The sequence below is a fragment of the Emydura macquarii genome, unplaced genomic scaffold, assembly GCF_026122565.2.
Source record: "Emydura macquarii macquarii isolate MOO-44397 ecotype Brisbane River unplaced genomic scaffold, CSIRO-AGI_Emac_v2 contig_318, whole genome shotgun sequence".
Classification (NCBI taxonomy): domain Eukaryota; kingdom Metazoa; phylum Chordata; order Testudines; family Chelidae; genus Emydura; species Emydura macquarii.
Window position 1 is genome coordinate 631221 of NW_027130455.1, and position 21014 is coordinate 652234.

Consider the following 21014-nt stretch of genomic DNA (forward strand, 5'->3'; position numbering starts at 1 on the left):
TATTGAACACTTCAGCACAGTCTGTATTTTTATTGTTTATCCTACCATTTACATCTAGTAATGGACTAATACAGGGGTGTCAAACATTCAGCTCGCGGGCGGCTGGATACGGCCCACGATCCTTTTCAGTCCGGCCCCTGGCAGCTGCCGCCAAAGGGCGGGATGCCGCGCGATTTCTCGGCGGCAGATAAGACACCACGAGACGCCTCCAAAAGGTAGGACGCTGCAAGATTTCTCGGCGGCAGGTACAATGAGAGTATGGCCCACTTGAAGTACATTTACTTCCAATCTGGCCCGCCATAGGAAGTGAGTTTGACACCCCTGGACCGATACTATTGTTAGGATTCTTTTTTTTCCTAATATACTTTTAAAAAAGAAATCTTTCTTATTGTCCTTAACTCTGCTGGCCATAGATTTCTCCTTGAGTCCCTTTGTTTCCCTTATCAATTTTCTCCAGTTCCTATATTCTGATTTATATTCATTTCTATTAACTTACCCCTTCTTTCATTTGTTTATATATATATATATATATATATATATATACTTTTTTTTTTTTTTAAGCTCTCTTCACTTCCCCTCAAAATAAAGTTAAAAAAAAAAAAAAAAGAGCAATACAGCCTTCTTCGATTGTGCATTTTTGGGCATCTATTAAAGTGTTCTTAAACAATTCCCAATCATCATTCACATTTTTCTGATTAAATTCTTCCTCCCAGATGATGTAGCTAGCTTATAACTGTTGTCAGCTTTGTGAAATTGGCCCTTTTAAAGCAGTGTGTGTGTGTGTATTTATTACTGGTCTGCACTTTACTCTGTTTGCACATTAAGTTTCAATTTTTATTTTTATTTTTAATTTCTTTTGAAACAGAATACTGGACAAACTGAAGATTGTGGAGAAACTGAAGAACTTCCTTCACAAGAAATGAGACAAAATTTCTACAGTTTCAGACCATTGTTGTTATGCTTGTAAATTTTCTGAAGAAGTTTTTAGTTCAGTGGGAATAAATGCCAGAAAACCAACTTGATGGTTATAAATTCCAGTATCTCTCTTAATCCAATCATGCTTAAAATTGAGCTGTCTGTCTGAAGTGCTCTTCGTAAAATTGCATGTTTTTGGGAATGCATTTGGTACAGTTTCCTTTTACAGTGTTTTGGCCTGCATTTCATTAATCTACAATTTAGTTATTTTTCAGGTTTATGCCAATGAATGCGCTAACAGGAAATTTCTGTTAGGCTTAGTATTTTAAAAACCTTCTAGGCTCCAATCCTGCAATGAGATTTCTGCAAGTGTCTGCCCATGTCAATTTTATTGCAGGATCAAGCCCTTACTTAGAAAGATAAATAGAAAGATCCACAATCAAGATGCAACAAGAAAGTAATATATATACTTCAGAGACTTTATAGCAATAAATAGGCAAATAAATTCAATCCATGAGTTGAAAAAAATCAAATAGAAGTGCTAACTCTTGGTCTCTATTTCGACAACACAATTGCAAGGACTTTGGTTGACTTTTATGAAAATCTTAAAATGCTCAATAGTTACTCTTTAAAATTTGCTTAGTTATAGTAATACATTACCTGGCAAATCAGTCTTCATTACATCAATGCCAACTTGAAGCTCAGGCTCAGCTGCAAGAACTGCATAATCCCCTTGATGAGAGATGTTAAAGTTGAAATTGGGATGGATACAGAGTACATCATTCACTAGGAAGGGTTTTCCTTTTGATGTCCTTTGCAAGTGTATTTCATTCCAAGGTATCCACAGTTTTTCTGCAATTAATTTTCTTATCAGCAGACGACCAGCCTAGGAAATAAAAGAAAGTTAAAAATGATGCATATGGAACCATTGTGCCATGTATGAAGAACAATTTGTAACTACTAAAATACCAGTTTACTTAATTGCCAAGAGAAAGTAGAGCTAAGTTTTAGTTATTACTTAAAGAAACTTGCTTTTTACCAAAATCGTAACATGAGATAAATTAAAAGCTTAAATATTCATCAGCTCAAATAAATTTAACAAATAGTTTGTCATGTTTCAATGATTTATGCAGCACAGTACAACATACAGAGTCCCCCTTCTAAAGAATTGCATTAACTGAAATAGAATCTCCCCCCCACCTTTCTGCTGAGGATGTTTTATCTTCCAACAGTGAATAATATTTCTTTGAATCACATTGATTTAAAACTCTCTCAGCTTTCCTATTAGCACTGTTTTTATTAAAAGTTATTTAAAAGCTAAATAAAGGGTTTGTGGAAGTCGAACAGTCAAAACTGATTAAAATGGTCATTAATAACATGATTAGTTGTAATTTATATTACTCAAGTTATTGATATAAAGCTGGAATGCCAGCTTCACTGAGTTTTAAAAGATACACAGTCATATCCTCTTACTCACTATGCTTCCTAGTTATACCTCACATTGTTGCTGATTTTTATTTCATAAAACAAGGTGGAACAAATTCCTTCAAAATCCTTGTGACCTGTTTTCTGTCAAAAGTCCAAAGACAGAACCCTTTTTCCCACCCTAACCCATGCTATAACTTATACCAATAAGACAACAGAGGCAGGTCATGCCTTGGGTGTATTTGATTCCTCAAACTGCCTCCTAAAAAGATATGCTTTTCAGCATCACTGAACGTCAACAGTTGGACTACTCTGGATCGGGGAGGGAAAAGTAAATTCTAAAGGAAAGAGGCAGCCATGGGGAATACTCTGTCCCTGCCAACAGTCCCTTTTCTTTTACACCAAAAGCAGCCTGGATTTCAGCTGATCTCAACTATGGCAGCATGTCAGAGTGAGACGGGCAGTATCTCAGGTGTGAAGGACCTAAGCCAGTTTCGGGTATGTCTACACTGCATCTCGGATTGAGACTCCCAGCCCAGGGCCATAGACTTGGGTTAGCAGGGTTTATACTTGCATGCTAAAAGTAGCTGCGTATAGGTTGCTTTGAGGTTGAGGCTCAGTCGGGGGTTCTCGCACCGAGGGAGGGGGGCTGCCACTGCAGGACTCGGGACCTGGCTCCACGCTGCAGTGTAGACATACCCTCAGAGCGGCAGGAATGAATGCAAACACCTCGAAGTACCCAGAAAACCAGGGCGGGGCACGGAGCACAGGCTGCCCTGCTCAGGTTCACTTGGTGGAGCAGATGACGGTTTTCTTCCAGCAGAGGGGGCCGGGCGGCAGGGACCTTTTATTGTACACAGGCAAAGCACTGAGCCTGGCTCCTAAGAACCATAACAAACACTGCAGCGCCTTAGTTAACCTCGCTTCCTTTCAAGGGTCCTGCCTTAGGCATTAGCTTTCGCTGTTTCGGCTCGTGTCCCGTGCCCTGCGGTGCCACACACCCCCATCTCCGCCCCTCCCCAGGCGGCCCGGCAGGGCGGACACACGCGGCTCCCCCCGACACACACACGCCATCGCCGTAACAAGGCGCAGCCGCTTCCTCTACCATGGCAGCCTTGGCATCCCGGGCGAAGACGAACTGGCGCACGCGGGCCTTCTCCTCGGGCTGCACCAGGCGCGCGGCCAGCAGCCACTCGTCCCGGCGGGGGGCCCAGGCGGCGCAGGGGAAGGCCCAGCGCACGCTGCCCATGGGGAATGGCTGGGCGGAGGCCAGCGGCCTCGACCCACCGGCTGAGGGGAGGGAGGCCGTCAGATGCCCGCCGCCGCCGCCCCCAGCCCAGGGACGGACTGTGGGGCAGCCCCGTCCCAGGCTGATGGAAACACACGGGGCAAACTCCACCCCTGGCGGGGACGGCGGCTGAAGGGACCCGGGGGTAGGGCGCGGGGCCGACAGGGGGTGGCGGGATGCCCCCACCCGGCACGGGGACCAGCCAACGGACGATTCTGTCCTGCCAGTGCCTAGACAAGGAAGCGCGCTCCCGTGCGACTCCGTGCGCGCTCCTCCTGGAACGGGGGGGGGAAGGGGACACAGCAGCAGCACCAGGGCGCGCTCCCGAGTCCCTAATTCCGCCCCTGTAAAGATTAGAGGACAGCGCCCGCTGCCAGGCACCCCGGCCTGCCCTGCGCCCACGAAGCCTCCCCCTTCTCCGCAGGACACGGTGTGATTACGGTAGTACGGTAACAGATATGCGTCCCCGACAGAAAAGAGCCGCATTGGCCAATCGCATGTTAGAAAAGCCTCGTAAGTGACGGGACGATGAACCAATCACCAATCTATCAGGGAAGACTGGGTGCTTGCTACGTGACGTCATCAGGGCGTAGAGCGTGTGGGGCGGACGATGAGAAAAAGAAGGGAGGCCAACAGTCGTCACAGGGGACGGGCTTTACTTCTGATTGACAACGCGAGAAGCCACTCCAAGCACAGAGATCGAAGGACTGACAGCCGGCTGAGCCAATCAGCGTGCAGCGGCCGTACCAGAGGGTCGACGCCGCGCAGAGTTGCCGCCGTTGTTGGCTGTAGGTGGGTGTCTGCTGGCGCGTTTTTAAAATGGGGGCGCGAGGGGCACAATGAATCTCGGTAAGGGCAGCCGCCGCCGGCGGATGCTGGCGGGGAGGCCATCCAGCGCGGTGGCCCCTGTGGGGAGCCTTGTCGGCACCTGTGTCCGAATTTACCTCCCCTCAGAATGAGCGCCTTATTAGGACTGAGCATGCGCCACCCTCCGAGTATGCGCAGTGGCAGCTGCTGAAGCCTGCCCTGCCCTGCGCTGCTGTGGGAATCGACTGGATGAACTAACGGCAACGATAACGGGGCGGGGGAGGGAGAGACGCTCCTGAGACCGGAGCTCGGCAGCGCCCCCCTACGCAGGCTGGCCGCGCTGCAGGCTGGCCGCAGCGGGCTGAGAGGCGGGGAAGGGACCCCCCCACTCGCAACGTCCCTTGTAATGTGCTTCACGCGACCGCACTGCTTCTTGCTGAATAACCAGTCCCGCTCCCGGAGCTGCCTCCGGGTCCTCTCCTCTCCTCTCCCCGGGGCGGCTAGTGCCGGAGCCGCCGTGCTGAGGGAGCAGAAAAGCCGCTTTTGTCAAGCCCAGCGGCAGCCATAGGGTGGCCAAATGCCCTGGTTTGATGGGGCAGTCCCAATATTCAGGGCGCCTGTTACCCCCCAGTCCCTGTCTGGTTTTTCATACGGGCTAGCTGGTGCTGGTAATGGAAACCCACTGGTGGGAGGTACCCGTGAAAGCCAGCAATGAACGATGGCACCTCCTGCTGCTTTCTCAAGACGAGGCCCAGATTGACAGCGCCAGAGCCCGAAGTTGGGTGGCCACAAACTGCTCCCTTGGTGTATTTCAACTCTAGGCTCCAGGGTCTAGCTGTGTGGATGAAAGTCTATTTCATTCTCCATGTCCATTTTTTTCCCCACTAAAGACCTCCAGCAGAGATAGTAAGTGAGTGGTTATTTTTCATTATCTGAGCAGTTGCCCCACTTGAGCAGTTACACCCACATGCTCATGTAACGTAGGCCATAGGTGGTAACCACTCTGGCTACTGACCCTTCTTCATTTGAATTTGAGACTTGGAGAAAAAGAGCTCCATAACCAGTTTCAGTTCTATGAGCCATGCTGCTTCCAGTTCCCTGTCTTGTTATGCATATTTGTCTTTTTAGAGACAGGCAGATAGAAATTGGCTTATTATAGTGATACTTCAGCTGTTGCATAATAAAGTGAGATTTTTAAAGTCATGCTGCTTACAAATATTTATTAGAAATTCTTATAATACTTCCATTGTATATGCATCACTTATGAGACTGCTAATCCTTCACAGTTTATCAGAAATAAGGCTTTATCTACACTAGCAGTTATGCCAGCAAAACTTTTGTCACTCAGGGGTGTGAAAAAGCATCCCCTGAGCAACATAAATTTTGCTGGCATAAGTGCTTGTGTGAACAGTGCTATGTCAGCGGGATACGCTCATTTAGGTGGTTTTATGTGGGCAGGAGAGCTCTCTCCTGTTCACATAACGCAGCTACACAAGCATTCTTACAGCAGCACAGCCGTACCAATGCAGCTGTGCTACTGTAAGTTTTAAGTGTAGACTAACCCTGACTTATCTTTTTGCATAGAATAAATATTAGCTCTAATTTCCCCCATAATTATTGGAAATGTCACTTTTTTAAAAAAATGCTTTAATCACAAAAGGAATTTAGGCTGAACAAAGTTTTTTTTTATTTACTGAATGAAATGGGTAACCGTTTTTAAAACATCAACCTTCTCCATTATTCCCTTTTACTTTGTAAACCAGGAGACAGTATGTCATCCAACTAGAGATGGAGACAGAGAAAAAAATTCTCATCTCAAACCAAAAGATGTACATCCACTAACTGTTATGGCACAGAAGGACTTGGTCAAAACAAAACAAATAGGATGTTACCATTATGTCATAGTGCGCAAAATGGTTTTTTTTAATTGATCTTCACGCTATTAAAAATGACTTGTAGCTATTGAATAATTCTTGCAATAAGATTATGGCAATTTTAATGAAACCTAGGATTCATGTATATTCAGCGAAAACAGGATCTAATTAATAAGGTTTGACTATTTTATGCTTTCCTCCTGTTAAGAATATACTCATAACCAGTTTTATCCCCAGAAGTTTAACTGATTCATTTAGATGTGACAGTTTTTCGTAAAGTGAATGACCATTAATTACAAGCAGAAATTAAGGTTCAAGGTATAATGCAAAGGTCATTCAGTATATACAGTGTTGTCATAGCTGTGTCGATCTCAGGATATTAGAGAGACAAGGTGGGTGAGAGAAACTAGCTTTTGAGCTACACAGAGCTCTTCTGCAGGTCTGGGAAAGGTACTGAGGGTGGCTATATACTTACAATGCTAATTAAGTGCAGCTGCAGCACTTTAATGGAGATGCTCTAAACTAACAGGATAGAGCATTCCCATCAGTTTAGTTAATCCACTTCCGCAAGAGGCAATAGCTATGTTGGTGGGTGAAGCTATCCTACCAACATAGCACTGTCCACACCTATGCGTAGGTCAGAAACGAATATCTACGTCGCTCGGGGGTGTGGATTATTCACACCCCTGAGTGACATAGTTACACTGAAGTAATTCTGAAATGTAGACCAGGGCTGAGAGTGTCATAGCTAAATACAAGATGGAACAGATAATTTAAATAGTTAGCAAATATTCCAAAGGACCATTCAAGGTGAAGTGGTGCTTTAACACTCCTGTATGTTAACTGGACAGTTCACATTGAATGGTCTCGTAGTTTAAGTAGTTAGTACATATTCTATCTGCTCCATCTTGTATTTAGCTGTGACCCTCTCAGTACCTTTCTCAGATCTGAAGAAGAGCTCTGGCTATCTCGAAAGCTTGTCTATCTCACCAACAGAAACTGGTTCACCATGTCTCTCTAGTTATGGACTTACTTTTTTACTAAAGAAAATCCATTAAAAATTTACACTTTAAATTGCATATAAAATGAACACAAAATACTATAAAATAAATATAAATCTTTTAATGTATTTCCATATTTAAATCAAATGAAGTAGGGCAAGACTACAAAACCCATTAAAACAGTTAAGTTTCCTCCCCTGAGATATTTTTTCCAGAGCAGGAGTCCAAAACTGGTGGTCTAATTTCACAAAGGAACTGCCTTGTGAAATTATATTTATTCTCTTTATTCCTGGACCTTGGACTTGCTGCATAAAAGCCCTCCAGAACCCTAAAACTTATGAACTTGAGAAAGTTAGCTGTATAAGAAAATCTAATCCCTTTCTGAATGCTTCTAATCTGAGGTGGGCTTTGTCTCATTAGATTAATATAATCATGTGAAGATATGCAATTAAAGATCATTGCTTGCAGAGAGGAAATCCTCCATCTCTGGAACACTTCTAGGAATCAATGCGATCTCAGTGGTTCATACTGGTACCATGCTGTTTTCTTCAGGCAGTTCTGAAGAACCAAAAGCTTTAAAGCCTGTCTGTTTCCCTTCTGTTTAATACTAAATCTAACATGTAATATTGATAAATGCCATTTTTGTGAATTCAAATGTCTCAGAATGTCACCAATATATGTTTTGTTATCTGAAAAAAATGATTGACAGAATATTAATTGTCTGTAAAGTTCAGTTATTTATGAAGAGACGATGGGGATGTTTGCTGGTTTTTTACATATAAGTAGCTGAGCTCACACTAGGGCAATGCTATTTTTAATATCTGGCACAAAACAAGGAAATCAGTCTTCAAGAAAACTTACATTTTGAAAAAAATAACTTCATATTTTTAGTTTAGATAAATATTCTTTAAAATTATAGTAGTAGTCTGTGTGTTTAGTCTCAGATTTTAAAGCGTTGGCATCCCAAGGAGTGATTTGTGGGATTTTATGGTTTTTTATAAAGCTACCTCTAGCAGCAACAAAAGCAGTTATGGTTAATAAAATAATAAATATGTTTAAATAACCTTCCTCCTTGTACTTTACAATGATATTTGGTATTAAAATCGGACCAAGCAGAACAGAAAATTAAAATTCTCCCCACATAAAGTGTAGGCATTTCTCTAAATTCCTAGCACGTTCCTGGTTTCTTTGATCATATCTTTTTCTCCTAAGATATAAAAAAATATACTGTAAGTTACCAGCATTTAAGAATGCTTTTTTAAAAAAAACAAAAACCCTAATGTTAGGTAGGAAGTGTCCCCGGATTGGTGGAAGGCTCAGTGACCGAGGAAATGTCTTTGTGAATACTTTTTGTTTTTCTTAGTGAAGCTATCAACCTATATGGAGCCGATAACTTGCTAGGAACTTTCAAGCAGTAAAGTGAATTTTTTCACAACAGATGAAAGAGAGAATACATTCTACACTATAATATCCTCTGGGGTAAAGGAAAAGATGGTCCTTTGGGGTTGTTTGTTTATATTATATTATAGAGTAAAGGCTGTCTAAGGGTATGTTTACACTACAATTAGACACCTATGGCTGTCCTGTGCCTTGTGTTCACAGGGTGACTTGTGTTCACAGGGCCGGGGCTAAGGGGCTGTTTAATTGCTGTATAGATGCTCCAGTTTGTGTTCAAGTCCAGGCTCTAGGACCCTGTGAGGTGGGAGGGTCCCAGAGCTCAAGCTTCAACCTGAGCCTGAAATTTCTACACCACAATTAAACAGTCTGAGTTTTAGCCTGAGCTCCTTGAGCCTCAGTTAGCTGGAGTTGGACAGCCGAAGGTGTCTAATAGCATTCCCTAAAGAGCCCAACCTTTGAAGACTATGTGAGAGAGACAGAATAGTGAGTTACAGATTGTTTGTATTATAGAACTTTGTATTATGTAGGATGGTTCAACTAAAATCAAGGCCCTGTTGTACTAGGCACTGTCTCTTTTTCCTCATGTTCAAGTTAGCATTCAAAAGAGTATCTGGCCTGCACGCAGAAAAAGCATATAGAAATAAACTGATTTAAGTAGAATTGTGTTCCTCATAGATGAATGATTATCTGCAAAATGATGAAATATAGAAAATAAAGTTTCTTTCACAAAGAACTCCCAAGCCATTGACTCTTGTAGCTGTTGTGATTCCACTTAGGAAAGAGCACTTGAGTATCAGCAAAATAAAGAGTACTTCTAAGGGCTGAAATGGTGATTTAATCATTGCATGCTTGTAAAGCCATATTTAATTCCCTCCCCTGTTATTTGATCAGTGGACATGTACTGGGTGCAGTTAAACATTTTCTTTTACATTTTTATTAGTAGAAAAGATACTACTAGTTTGAGTGGATATTCCCTTTCCTTGCTGCTGATTCCAACACTTATCTTACTTATTGGTGAAAGAAAACAGTAGTTGAGAGTCTGGCTTAGAAATTGGAGTATATGTGGATGTAATAAGAGGCTATTTCCTTTATGTAGAGGGGAAAAAGACCCTAATGCGAATACCTGAACTCGGGAAAAAATTGATAAAGTTCTTTGTTAAAAGGAGTGCTAAATTTCCTGTTAAGGAACATAACCAGGCAACCTCAGAGATGTATTTTACACTAGGCCAAATAGGTCCTCCATATTTGCTTGTATGGTTTTTTACATTTGAGTGGGAAGTCTATCACTTCACTGGAGTATCTGAATCCCTAAAGATTCAGTCTTTCAGATAGCAAGCTGTCAATCTCAGCCTCTAACAGTCTGAGTATTTTAGAGAGCTCTGGCATACAAAGAGAGCCTCTATGACTTCTGGACAATGCGGTCTCTGAGTTATCAGAATAAATATTGATCTTGTTGTTCTGTATTTTCCTGTCACTCAGGCTTAGGCTATATCCACAATAGCACTTTTGTAAGTGGTCAGGGGTGTGAAAAAAACACCTCCTGCCTGACCAACCAAGTTTCACCAACAGAAGCGTTGATGTGAACAGTGCTATGTCGGTGGGAGATGCTCTTCTGCCGACATAACTACTGCCGCTCATTGGGGGGTAGTTTAATTATGTCCACGGGAGAGCTCTCTCCCGTCGGCATAGAGCGGCTACACAGGAGGCCTTACAGTGGCACAGCTGCAGCAGTACAGCTGAGCCACTGTAAGGTCTCTAGTGTAGATATAGCCTTAGAATGGAAAAGAATGCATACATGAGGTTGTCTGACCATGGGAAGGAGAAAATGCCTGCTTCCAAGTGGAAGAGTATCAATGCTGGGAGAAAGATCAGTGGATCTCTTCTGTCCCAAGAGGTCTATTTGTGGTTGGAGCTACCTACCTGACCGTAGATAAAAATATAGATTGATCCAACACCTCCTCTGCTGTGGCAAATAACTTCTGTTGAGAAGACTGGTGGGTGGCTTAGCTTGGATATATGACTTTGATGGATAGGCTCTTGCACCCAAAAAATTCAGTATATTTTTGGGTTCCAGATTTAGTCTGGAATTTTTTATTTCATCTTGGCACTTCAGGTGGGGTATTATCTGTTGTCACTTTGAGTCAACATTGTGGAATTCTCCTGTAGAATCTTGAAGGAAAATCTATAGCATTCCCTTTGTCTTTAAGCAGGAGGTCTGCTTCTCATTTAGGCCTGGTGTACACCTACCCCCCATTGTAGACTTAACTAGATTGACGGAAGACTTCTTCTTCCTCTTGGGAAAATTACCTACATCAATGGAAAAAAACTGTTCAGTTGATGTAAGAAGTATCTATGCTACAGCAGCACAGCAGTTTTCACACTGTAGTGTAGACATACCCTTAACTTAGGCCACCTTGTACTTCTCTGGCAGCATAAAGTGGCCTTAAAGTTAAGTATAAATGTAATTTAACCATTTGCACTGCCAAGCTTGGGTAAGTTAGTCTTACTGCAAATGAGAATCAAGTCCAGGATTTACTAAAGGCACTGTGCTTGAATGTTAGGGCTTTCACCAGTAAGAACTTGTCTACACAGAGGTTGTGCTGATTTAAGTTAAATTAATTTAACCAATGCAAATACTGTGTGTGTGGTACTTATATTGGTTTAAAACTACTTATAGCTATTTAGCTTGCAATTCTAAATTGACAGGTACATGCTAAACCAATATGAACTGGATTTAAATAGACGAATCAAGTTCACACACAATTGGTTTAAAAATATATCTGTGGTTAAACCGGTGTGACTTTGTGTGTAGATCAGGCCTTAGTCATTCAAGTAATTGTGTATCTGTATTCCTTCATCTTTTAGGCTATGTCTACACTTAAAATGCTACAATGGCATCACTGCAGCTGTGCTGTTGTAGAGCTTCAGTTTAGACATTCACTAGAGTGACAGAAAGGGTTCTCCCATTGCCATAGTTAAACCACCTCCTTCTGGGAGTCTAGTGCTGTCTACTCCAGAAGGTAAGTCATGCAGGGGGTACAAGGTGGCAAAAGAAGCCGCACACAACCCTGCATTTGCTAGATTTATGGGGGTGGGGTCAGTGAGCAGCTGTACCTAAGCTTTTTATTTCCCTCCTACACATGCAGCGGCAGAGAGTGGGCAAAACCTTGTTTTCCACTGTGCCTTCATGTGCTACCCAGGCCCTGTTAAAATCACCTTGGTTTTTTCATCATTCTTTCCACTCATCCCTGAGAAAATTCAAGAAATTTTCATTGCTATTCAAAAAATGTTATGTCATAAGGTAGAAGTTATACTTAGTGTTATACTTGCAGAAATATACTAAGGAGAATAGTCCAGCTTTTTATTGCTATTAAAAAAAAACACACACACAAGCAGGCCTAGCCCTATCCTGAAACAAACTTTTGATTTGAAGAACACAATTCAGAATGAAAAAGATACCTCTTCATGCTCTACAGATTTTAGAGAATCTCCTGCATATATCAATCAAGAAATACTTCCTACGGTTCACAATGCAGGGGGAACGTTAATTTTATAAACTAGCCTATTGCTGTCATCCAGTCTTTGCCAATGCATTCCTAAAACTGAAATGGATCTGGCCCATACAGTATCATCTTTATTTGCCATAGAAATGAGAAAATTCCAACCTTATAAACTAATACAAAAGAAAATCTGGTAAGAACTATTGCTTAATTCATTTAATGAAATATGTGTCTGTACTCTGTGGAATAAAATTATTAGGTTTAAACTAAACCCAGTGAAAAGATTCATTTAATGGACAATTTTAGTAGTGATGCACATATCAAATCTTTCATTCAGAATTTTTTCTAGTTAAATTGTTTTGAAATAATATTATAAAATCAATTACTTATTTTTCCATTTCAGTTTTAGGAATTGAAGAAACCATGGATAATCAACAGGATTTCATTAGCAGGCCAACTTGCAATGGAATTTCTGTTCCTGAAAAGAAAATCAACTCCGTAGTAGCAGAAGATCATGGTCAACAAATTCTAAAAGTACTGCAAAGTTTCAGAGAACAGAATATCTTTTTTGACTTTAAAATACTTGTGAAAGATGAAATAATCCCCTGTCATCGTTGTGTACTAGCAGCATGCAGTGACTTTTTCAGGTAAACCTACTTCTAATGTAATTTGAAGAGAATGGATATTTTTAAATTCTTGGTGGGAAAGTATAACCACAGAAATTAAGATAAATCAAAGTGACATGTCCTCAAAATTTTGAGCAGAGTGATTACTCATATAAAAGTTGGTTAAAATACATTTGGATCTTAACCTGAGCCCAAAGCCAGTTATTCATATTACCAAAAAAATGGAGTGACCCTTTGCCTGAGGTGCACAGAGCAGCCTGCATTCTAAAATGTAAATTGCTTATTAAATATTGTGCACTGGGAAGCCTGTGCATGTTTTCTGTATCTGTATTTGAATAGCCACAATATGGAATATGGTTTGAATTAATGTGGGGAGGACTAGCTCTATACCTCAGACAGTCTTATTGTGGAATGCCAACCAGTGGATTATTAATGTATTTATTATTATACATTTTTCTGTAACGTTGTGGAGTACTTTTCACAAGGGCTTTCTCAGATGAGTAGGCAGTAGACTAGTGATTAAGAGATGACTTTGATCACAATTTATAAGTATGTACATGATGAACAAAATTTTGATAATGGGCTCTTCAATCTGGCAGACAAAGATATAACAAAATCCAATGGCTGGAAGTTGAAAGTAGATACATTCAGACAGGAAATAAGGTGCAAAATATTTAACTGTAAAATTATGCACTTGTTCAAATAGGAATTGATTCAGGAAAGTCCTGTGGCTTGTGTTATGCAGAAGGTCTGACGAGATGATCACAGTGGTCCCTTCTGGTCTTATGATCTAAGAATGAATCTATAAATGCCTTAAATGTGACTGAAGAAAACAAAAAACCCAATTATTTTTTACAAACTTCAACCAAATGCAAAATTCAGCCTCAAACTCATGGATTTGTGACCTTTCCTGGTGGTACTTGAAATCCTGAATTAATGAATGAATAACTAACATTCATTTATGTATAGGTTGTAATCCTTTCAGTTATAATATGGATGATCTTCATTTCCAAAAGACTCTGGCTACCCTGTGCTTCAGTAAGGCACAAACTTGCAAATCTACACTGAAAGTAGATTTCTAGGTTTACTGTTCATGGAGGCAGAAAACTGCAGTGCTTCTGTTGCTAAGAAAAGCAATATAGCAGTCACAGTAAGTTCAATTCCTGGAAAGATACTGGAACAAATTACTAAGCAGTTTGTAAGCACCTAGAAGATAATAGGATAATAAGTAATAGCCAACGTGGATGTGTCAAGAACAAATCATGCCAAACCAACCTAATTTCCTTCTTTAACGGGAAAACAGTATTGGCCTAGTCAGAGTGGATGGGGGAAACAGTAGACGTGATATATCTTGATTTTAGTAAGATTTTTGTTACAGTCCAACATGACATTCTCATAAGCAAACCAGGGAAATGCAGTCTAGATGAAATTACCATAAGGTGGGGCACAACTGGTTAAAAAAACATATTCAAATAGTTTATCAATGATTTGCTGTCAAATTTGGAAGATATGTCTAGTCGGGTCCCACTGAAGTCTATCCAGGATCCGGTGCTCTTCAATATTTTCATTAATGACTTAGATAATAGACTGAACTGGTCATAAAGTTTGCGGATGACATCAAAATTGGAGGGGTTGGAAACACTTCGGAGGACAGGATTAGAATTCAAAGTGACCTTCATAAATTGGAGAATTGGTCTGAAATCAACAAGATAAAATTCAGTAAAGACAACTGCAAAGAACTACACTTAGGAAAGAAAAATAAATGGACAGATACAAAATGGAGAATAACTGGCTAGGTAGTAGTACTGCTGAAAAGGATCAGAGGAGTTATAGTAGATCACAAAATGAATATGAACCAATGTAATGTAGTTGTGAAAAGGGCTAATATTAGTCGGGGGTGTATTTACAGGAGTGTCATATGTAAGACATGGCAGGTAATTGTACTGCTTTATTTTGTACTGGTGAGGCCTCAGATGGAGTACTTCATCCAATTCTAGGTGCCACACTTTAGGAAAGAGGTGGAAAATCTGGAGAGAGTCCAGAGGAGAGAACTAAAAATGATAGGGCAGTTTTTATAAACCTTTTATCAGGAAAGGTTAAAAAAGTGGGCAAATTTAGTCTTGAGAAAAGAAAGAGTGGACCAGCTCAGTCTTCAAATACGTTAAAGGCTGTTAGAAAGAGGGCCATGATCAACTGTTCTCCATGTCCACTGAAGGTAGAAGAGGCAGTAATAAATTTAACCTGCAGCAAGGGAGATTTAGGACAGATATTAATAAGGATAATTAAGACTGGAACAAGCTATCACAGGAGATTGTGCAGTCCCCCTCACTGGAAGTTTTTAAGAACATGTTAGACAAACATGTCAGGGATGGTCTAGGTATACTTGGCCCTGCCTCAGCAGAGGGGGATAGACTAGAACTAGATGACTCTTGAGGTGCCTTCCTGCTCTAGATTTCTATGGTTCTATGTTGGTCTACAGATAATAAGATGTCAATGGCACTGTCCTTTCACAGTAGTTACTAGTTTGCAAACCTCACTTATCCTAGGTTCCCCACCTTAGCTAGCATGGATTAGTCAGATGCTAATATATATTGAGTAATGCAAATATAATCAGAACAAGTCACAGTAAAATTAGAAGAATATCATTTTTAAATATGGCAGAATACCATGAGCCATATTCAGCTTTGGCATAAGTGGGTGTAATTAAAATAAATGGAGTTGCACACTTTTATACCAGAGCTAAATTTGGTCCCAAATATGAAAGAACACAGCACAGTGGAATGGAAATGGCTTATAAAAAGTCTGAAGGAGATGTAATTGCTAGTTGTGTACTGTTGTTCACTTCACTGATGTGCCACAGAGTGCTTCAACCCTTACTTGCTTTCTCTTGGAACTTAACCTCTTGGGATATGTCTGCACAGCCAATGGCAGCGAGACTTCCAGCTCAGATCAACAGGTCATGCTACTGCACTGAAAGTACTCCATAAATGTTGCCGGTTGGGCTTGGAAGCATAGGGAGGTAGTGGCCTTCCGAGCCCAAGCTGCGACTTCAAAGCACTATATATGCCAGTGGTTCTCAACATATTTACCACTGTGGGCTGCATATGCAACTCTTTATGTGTTATATGGGCTGCATCCACACTATATATATATATATATACACACTACCTGTATGGCCCTGAGGATGTCACGTGGGCCATAGCTGTGTGCTGATTGGGCTGCGGGTTGAGAACCACTGGTCTACACAGATGTTCTTAGCACAGTAGCACAAGCCCCTTTAGCCCAAGTCTGTTAACCTGGGCTGAGAGGCTCACTATGTAGTCACAGCCTTGGTGACAATAAGTGGGCATTGATGGAGGGTTCAGTGCAGGTGTTGTGATCTTATTGTGATATGACTGTGACTGGGTGCATACTAACCTTCCTCTCTAGAGGATACAGGACACTGCGACCACCCAAGAAGAGTAATATTCAAAAAAACTCTCCCTCTCCATTGTTTGTTGTCAGAATATAGGGGCTAGGCAGGAAGTTGCGTAAGGTCTGGAACTGTCAGACAACCACACGCAGCTGCTTTCTTACCCAGGCAAAAAAAGTCAGGGACCAGAGTGGGGGAAAGGCTGTTCTTATTACAGAAGGAGACTGTCAATCAGCAAGAGAGTTTATTATGGGAGTGTGTTTGTGTCCTAGAAGAGAAGGGCTTTATTTTGCTCCTGGGTATAGCAGTGTGTGGGTTCTGGAAGAGCCCCACCTGTAGCAGTGACATTTTAAGTATAAATCATTTGGAATGATTGTATCATCATGGGATGATATGAGAGGAGAGGTCCCACAAGGCTCTGTCCGTGGTCCCTTCATTTTCTCTCTCTCTATCTTATTGGTTGGTATTATCTGCTCATGGCTTCAACTCCTATCTTTACACTGACTCAAAATTCACCTTTCTGCTCCCAGATCTAATTCCCTCCGTCCAATCCTGAGAACTTGATTTTCTGATATTTCTTTGCGGATGTCCACTTGTCAACTTAAATTCCACATGGCTTCAGCTAAGCTCCTGATTTTTTTCCACCATCCCGTTTTTATAACTGTGGACAGCACCACTATGTTACCCGTTGCTCAGGCCTGTAACCTGAACGTTAGCCTCTCTTTCAACCAACCATAAAGGTTTTGGCTAAATCCTGCTTCTTCCAACATAATATTTAAAATACTGAGCCATTCCTCTCTGTCCCCACTGCCAAAACTCATGTTGGCCCTTACCATCTCATGTTTTGGCTACGAAAACCTCCTCTTCCTCTCTGGCCTTGATAGCTGCAGTCTTGTCCTTCTCCTCCCACAAATCCACTGAAAATATTGGTGTCAAGATCATTTTCCTTTTGACCATGTCACCCTTCTCTGTTTCTCCATTGGTTCCTCCTCCACTATATCAACATAAGCTTCTTGTCCTGACCTTTGAGGCTCTTCATATAGTGTTTTCTTGGCTTCTGTTTGCTAGATTATCTAGATATTATTACATAATTTGTGTATATATCTTCTGTATTTTGTTTGCAGAGCCATGTTTGAGGTTAACATGAAAGAAAGAGATGATGGGAATGTTACTATTAGTAATTTATCACCCAAAGCAGTGAAGGCTTTTCTCGATTATGCCTATACAGGAAAAACTGAAATAACAAATGATAATGTGGAAATGTTCTTCCAGTTGTCCTCATTTCTTCAGGTTTCACTCCTTTCCAAAGCTTGCAGTGACTTTCTAATAAAAAATATTGATCTTGGGAATTGTTTACAATTGCTGTCTATATCTGAAAGTTATGGTTCTGTTCAATTGTTTGATCATGCACTGGAGTTTGCACAGCACTGCTTTTCCTTGCTACTCAGAGCCAGTGACTTCTTGGAGATGAATTTTGAGATATTTCAGAAATGTCTTGAAGCAGATGAATTAAATATCCCTGAGGAAGAATCTGTGTTGAAAGCTGTTCTACAGTGGACCAAACATAATTTAGAAACAAGACAGAAGTATCTTCATCACTTGATTAAAAAAGTGAGATTACATCAGTTATCTGAAAAGACTCTGCAGGACTTGTTGCATTCTGAAGAATATTTGCTTAAGAGCACTGATTGCTTAGGAATAATCAATGATGCAATTAAAAGTGTGCAAAACTGCAGTGGACTATTTCCAGATGCTCGTCCTTCAACAACAGAAAAATATATATTTGTTCACAAAACTGAAGAAAATGGAGAAAATAGACACACATTTTGCTATAATATCAAAACTGACAAATGGAGAGAACTGCCCCACACACACATCATTGATCTGCCAGGGTCAAGTTTATCTAGTTATGGAGAAAAAATATTTATAACTGGTGGGTGCAAAGGGAACTGCTGTAGGACTGTTAGACTTCATATTGCTGAAACCTTTCATGATGCCACCGACCAGACTTGGTGCTACTGTCCAGTCAGCAATGATTTCTCCTTAGTGTCAGCTATGAAAAAACCAAGGACAATGCACACATCTGCCACAACTCTAAATCAATTATTTATAATAGGTGGAAAAACTAAAGGAGCTCAGGACATCAAAAGTCTTTTGGATGTGGAATCTTACAATCCTCTCTCCAAGGAATGGAAATCTGTAAGCCAGTTACCAAGAGGCATATACTATCCAGAAGCAAGTGCATGTCAAAATATAATTTATGTCCTTGGCGCTGAAGTAGAGATTACTGATGCCTTTAATCCATCTCTGGATTGTTTCTTTAAGTATAATGCTATGACTGATCAATGGTCTGAGCTTGTAGCAGAGTTTGGGCAATTTTTTCATGCAACTTTAATCAAAGCTGTTCCAGTGAACTGCACATTGTATATATGTGATCTTTCCACCTACAAGGTTTATAGCTTTTGTCCAGAAACGTGTGTTTGGAAAGGAGAAGGATCTTTTGAATGTGCTGGCTTTAATGCAGGAGCAGTTGGAATAGAAGATAAAATTTACATACTAGGTGGTGATTATGCTCCAGATGAAATTACAGATGAAGTACAAGTCTACCATAGCAACAGGTCTGAGTGGGAAGAAGTCTCACCAATGCCAAGAGCCTTAACTGAGTTTTACTGTCAGGTGATTCAGTTTAATAAATACAGAGACCCATGGTCATCTGTAATGGCAAAGTGTTCTGGAGCATTTTGAAAATGTCATCAATTAAAAGTCTACTTAAATGCACAAGTTTTTAAACAATTTTTTTTAGATGTTGGTATTGTTTTCTGCAAATATTTTATTTCTTATAAACGTGTTCTGTTGATAACTTATGTTGTAGAACTGTTTTTGAAAAGGTCCATAAAATTATTCTATCATATTTATGGTAATCATGTATATCAACTTTTACTTGGTTTACATGCAAGTTCTTTTGAGATGTCATTTGAATAATTCACAGAGCAACATCACTTTAAAAAGTATAGTAATAAGGGATTAATTCTATAATATATATGCACTGTTACTTGTATCTTCATGAATACCCCGGCAGACAAATCGCTGAGCAAGAAAATCGTGTTGATTTTTTTCCCTTCATAACTAGTGGTGTAGAAATATGCTGAGTTTTTTGTTTAACCCCAGCAGAGGGGCTGTAGATCTCATTGCATCAGTTTACCCTTGCTGCATTGACAATAGCAAAGGCAAATGTCAAAGAGGCCTTCACATTCACAAGGCACTGACTCTGGATATTTAGTTCAAAGGAAGTAAAGATTTCTACAGTTTTATTTCATTGTGGCCTGTTTTTCCTACTTCTTGTGCCTTATTAGTAGCTGTATTTGCTGTCTTCATCAGGAAGCTGTGGTCAGGCAACCTCTGAGACTGATACCATTCTGTAAGTTATTGCTATAAGGTATGTGATTCACACAGCAACCTTAACCTGTACAGATGGTCATCTTGGTAATGTTGCCAATCACAACTAGGACAAAAGAGCAAGATTCTTGAGGTTGCTCTCAACCCTAAGTCTTCCATCTGTCAAGTGTATAGTGCCACATACTAATTACTGGGCTGGCCTCTGCAGTAGTTTGTACACAAATTTTAGATACTATATACTAATGTCCAACCTAGATCTCCCCCATTGCAACTTGAGACCATTGCTTCTTGTTCTGTCATCTGCCACCACTGAGAACAGCCTAGCTCCATCCTCCCTGGAACCCCCTTTCAGGTAGTTAAAGGCTGCTATCAAATCCCCCCTCATTCTTCTCTTCTGCAGACTAAACAAGCCTAGTTCCCTCAGCCTCTCCTCATAAGTCTTGTGCTCCAGCCCCCTAATCATTTTTGTTGCCCTCTGCTGGACTCTCTCCAACTTGTCCACATCCTTTTTGTAGTGGGGGGCCCAAAACTGGACACAAGACTCCACGTGGCCTCACCAATGCCGAATAGAGGGAAATAATCACTTCCCTTGATCTGCTGGCAATGCTCCTTTTAATGCAGCCCAATATGCTATAAGCCTTCTTGGCAACCAGGACACACTGCTGACTCATATCCAGCTTCTTATCCACTGTTACCCCCAGGTCATTTTCTGCAGAACTGGTGCCTAGCTCATCGGTCCCCAGTCTGTAGCTGTGCATCGGATTCTTCCGTCCTAAGTGCAGGATTGTGCACTTGTCGAACCTCATCAGATTTTTTTTGGCCCAATCCCCCAGTTTGTTTAGGTCCTTCTGTATAGGTCCTTCTGTATCCTATCCCTACCTTCCAGGGTATCTACCACTCCCCCTAGCTTTGTGTCATCTGCAAACTTGCTGAGGGTGCAATCTACCCCATCTTCCAGATCATTAATGAAGATGTTGAACAAAACCGGTCCCAGGACCAACCTCTGGGGCACTCTGCTTGTGACTAGCTGCCAGCTAGACATAGAGCCATTGATCACTACTAGTTGAGCCACATGCTCTAGCCAGTTCTCTATCCATTTTATAGTCCATTCATCCAACCCATACTTCTTTAACTTGCTGATAAAAATACTGTAAGAGACAGTATCAAAAGCTTTGCTAAAGTCAAGGTATATCACATCCACCGTTTTCCCCACATCCACAGAGCCAGTCACTTCTTCATAGAAAGCAATCAGATTGGTCAGGCATGACTTTCCCTTGGTGAATCCACGTTGACTGTTTCTGATCACCTTCCTCTCTTCTAAGTGCCTTAAAATGGATTCCTTGAGGACCTGCTCCATGATTTTTCCAGTGAT

General features: G+C 41.1%; 2 protein-coding genes across 3 annotated transcripts in view; one reads left to right on the forward strand and one right to left on the reverse strand.

Moving 5' to 3' along the window:
* Nucleotides 1-4650, reverse strand: part of AASDHPPT (aminoadipate-semialdehyde dehydrogenase-phosphopantetheinyl transferase) — a 54295-nt gene extending 49645 nt beyond the window's left edge. Inside the window, exons 1-2 of one of the 2 annotated variants that reach the window (XM_067567599.1) lie at nucleotides 3446-4647; nucleotides 1576-1801 (exon numbers count right to left, since the gene is read on the reverse strand). In XM_067567599.1, the coding sequence (XP_067423700.1) occupies nucleotides 1576-1801; nucleotides 3446-4114 (895 nt within the window). In that variant the 5' untranslated portion in view covers nucleotides 4115-4647. Of the gene's footprint in view, nucleotides 1-1575; nucleotides 1802-3445 lie in introns of both variants that reach the window. The other variant, XM_067567606.1, reaches the window with a different exon arrangement.
* A 635-nt stretch (nucleotides 4651-5285) lies between these two features.
* On the forward strand, nucleotides 5286-20095 carry KBTBD3 (kelch repeat and BTB domain containing 3). The gene is given in 4 exon segments (XM_067567590.1): nucleotides 5286-5341; nucleotides 12612-12855; nucleotides 17371-18967; nucleotides 18969-20095. Coding segments are annotated over 3 exon segments (1860 nt in total). The 5' UTR covers nucleotides 5286-5341; nucleotides 12612-12631; the 3' UTR covers nucleotides 19008-20095.
* Nucleotides 20096-21014: the final 919 nt, after the last annotated feature.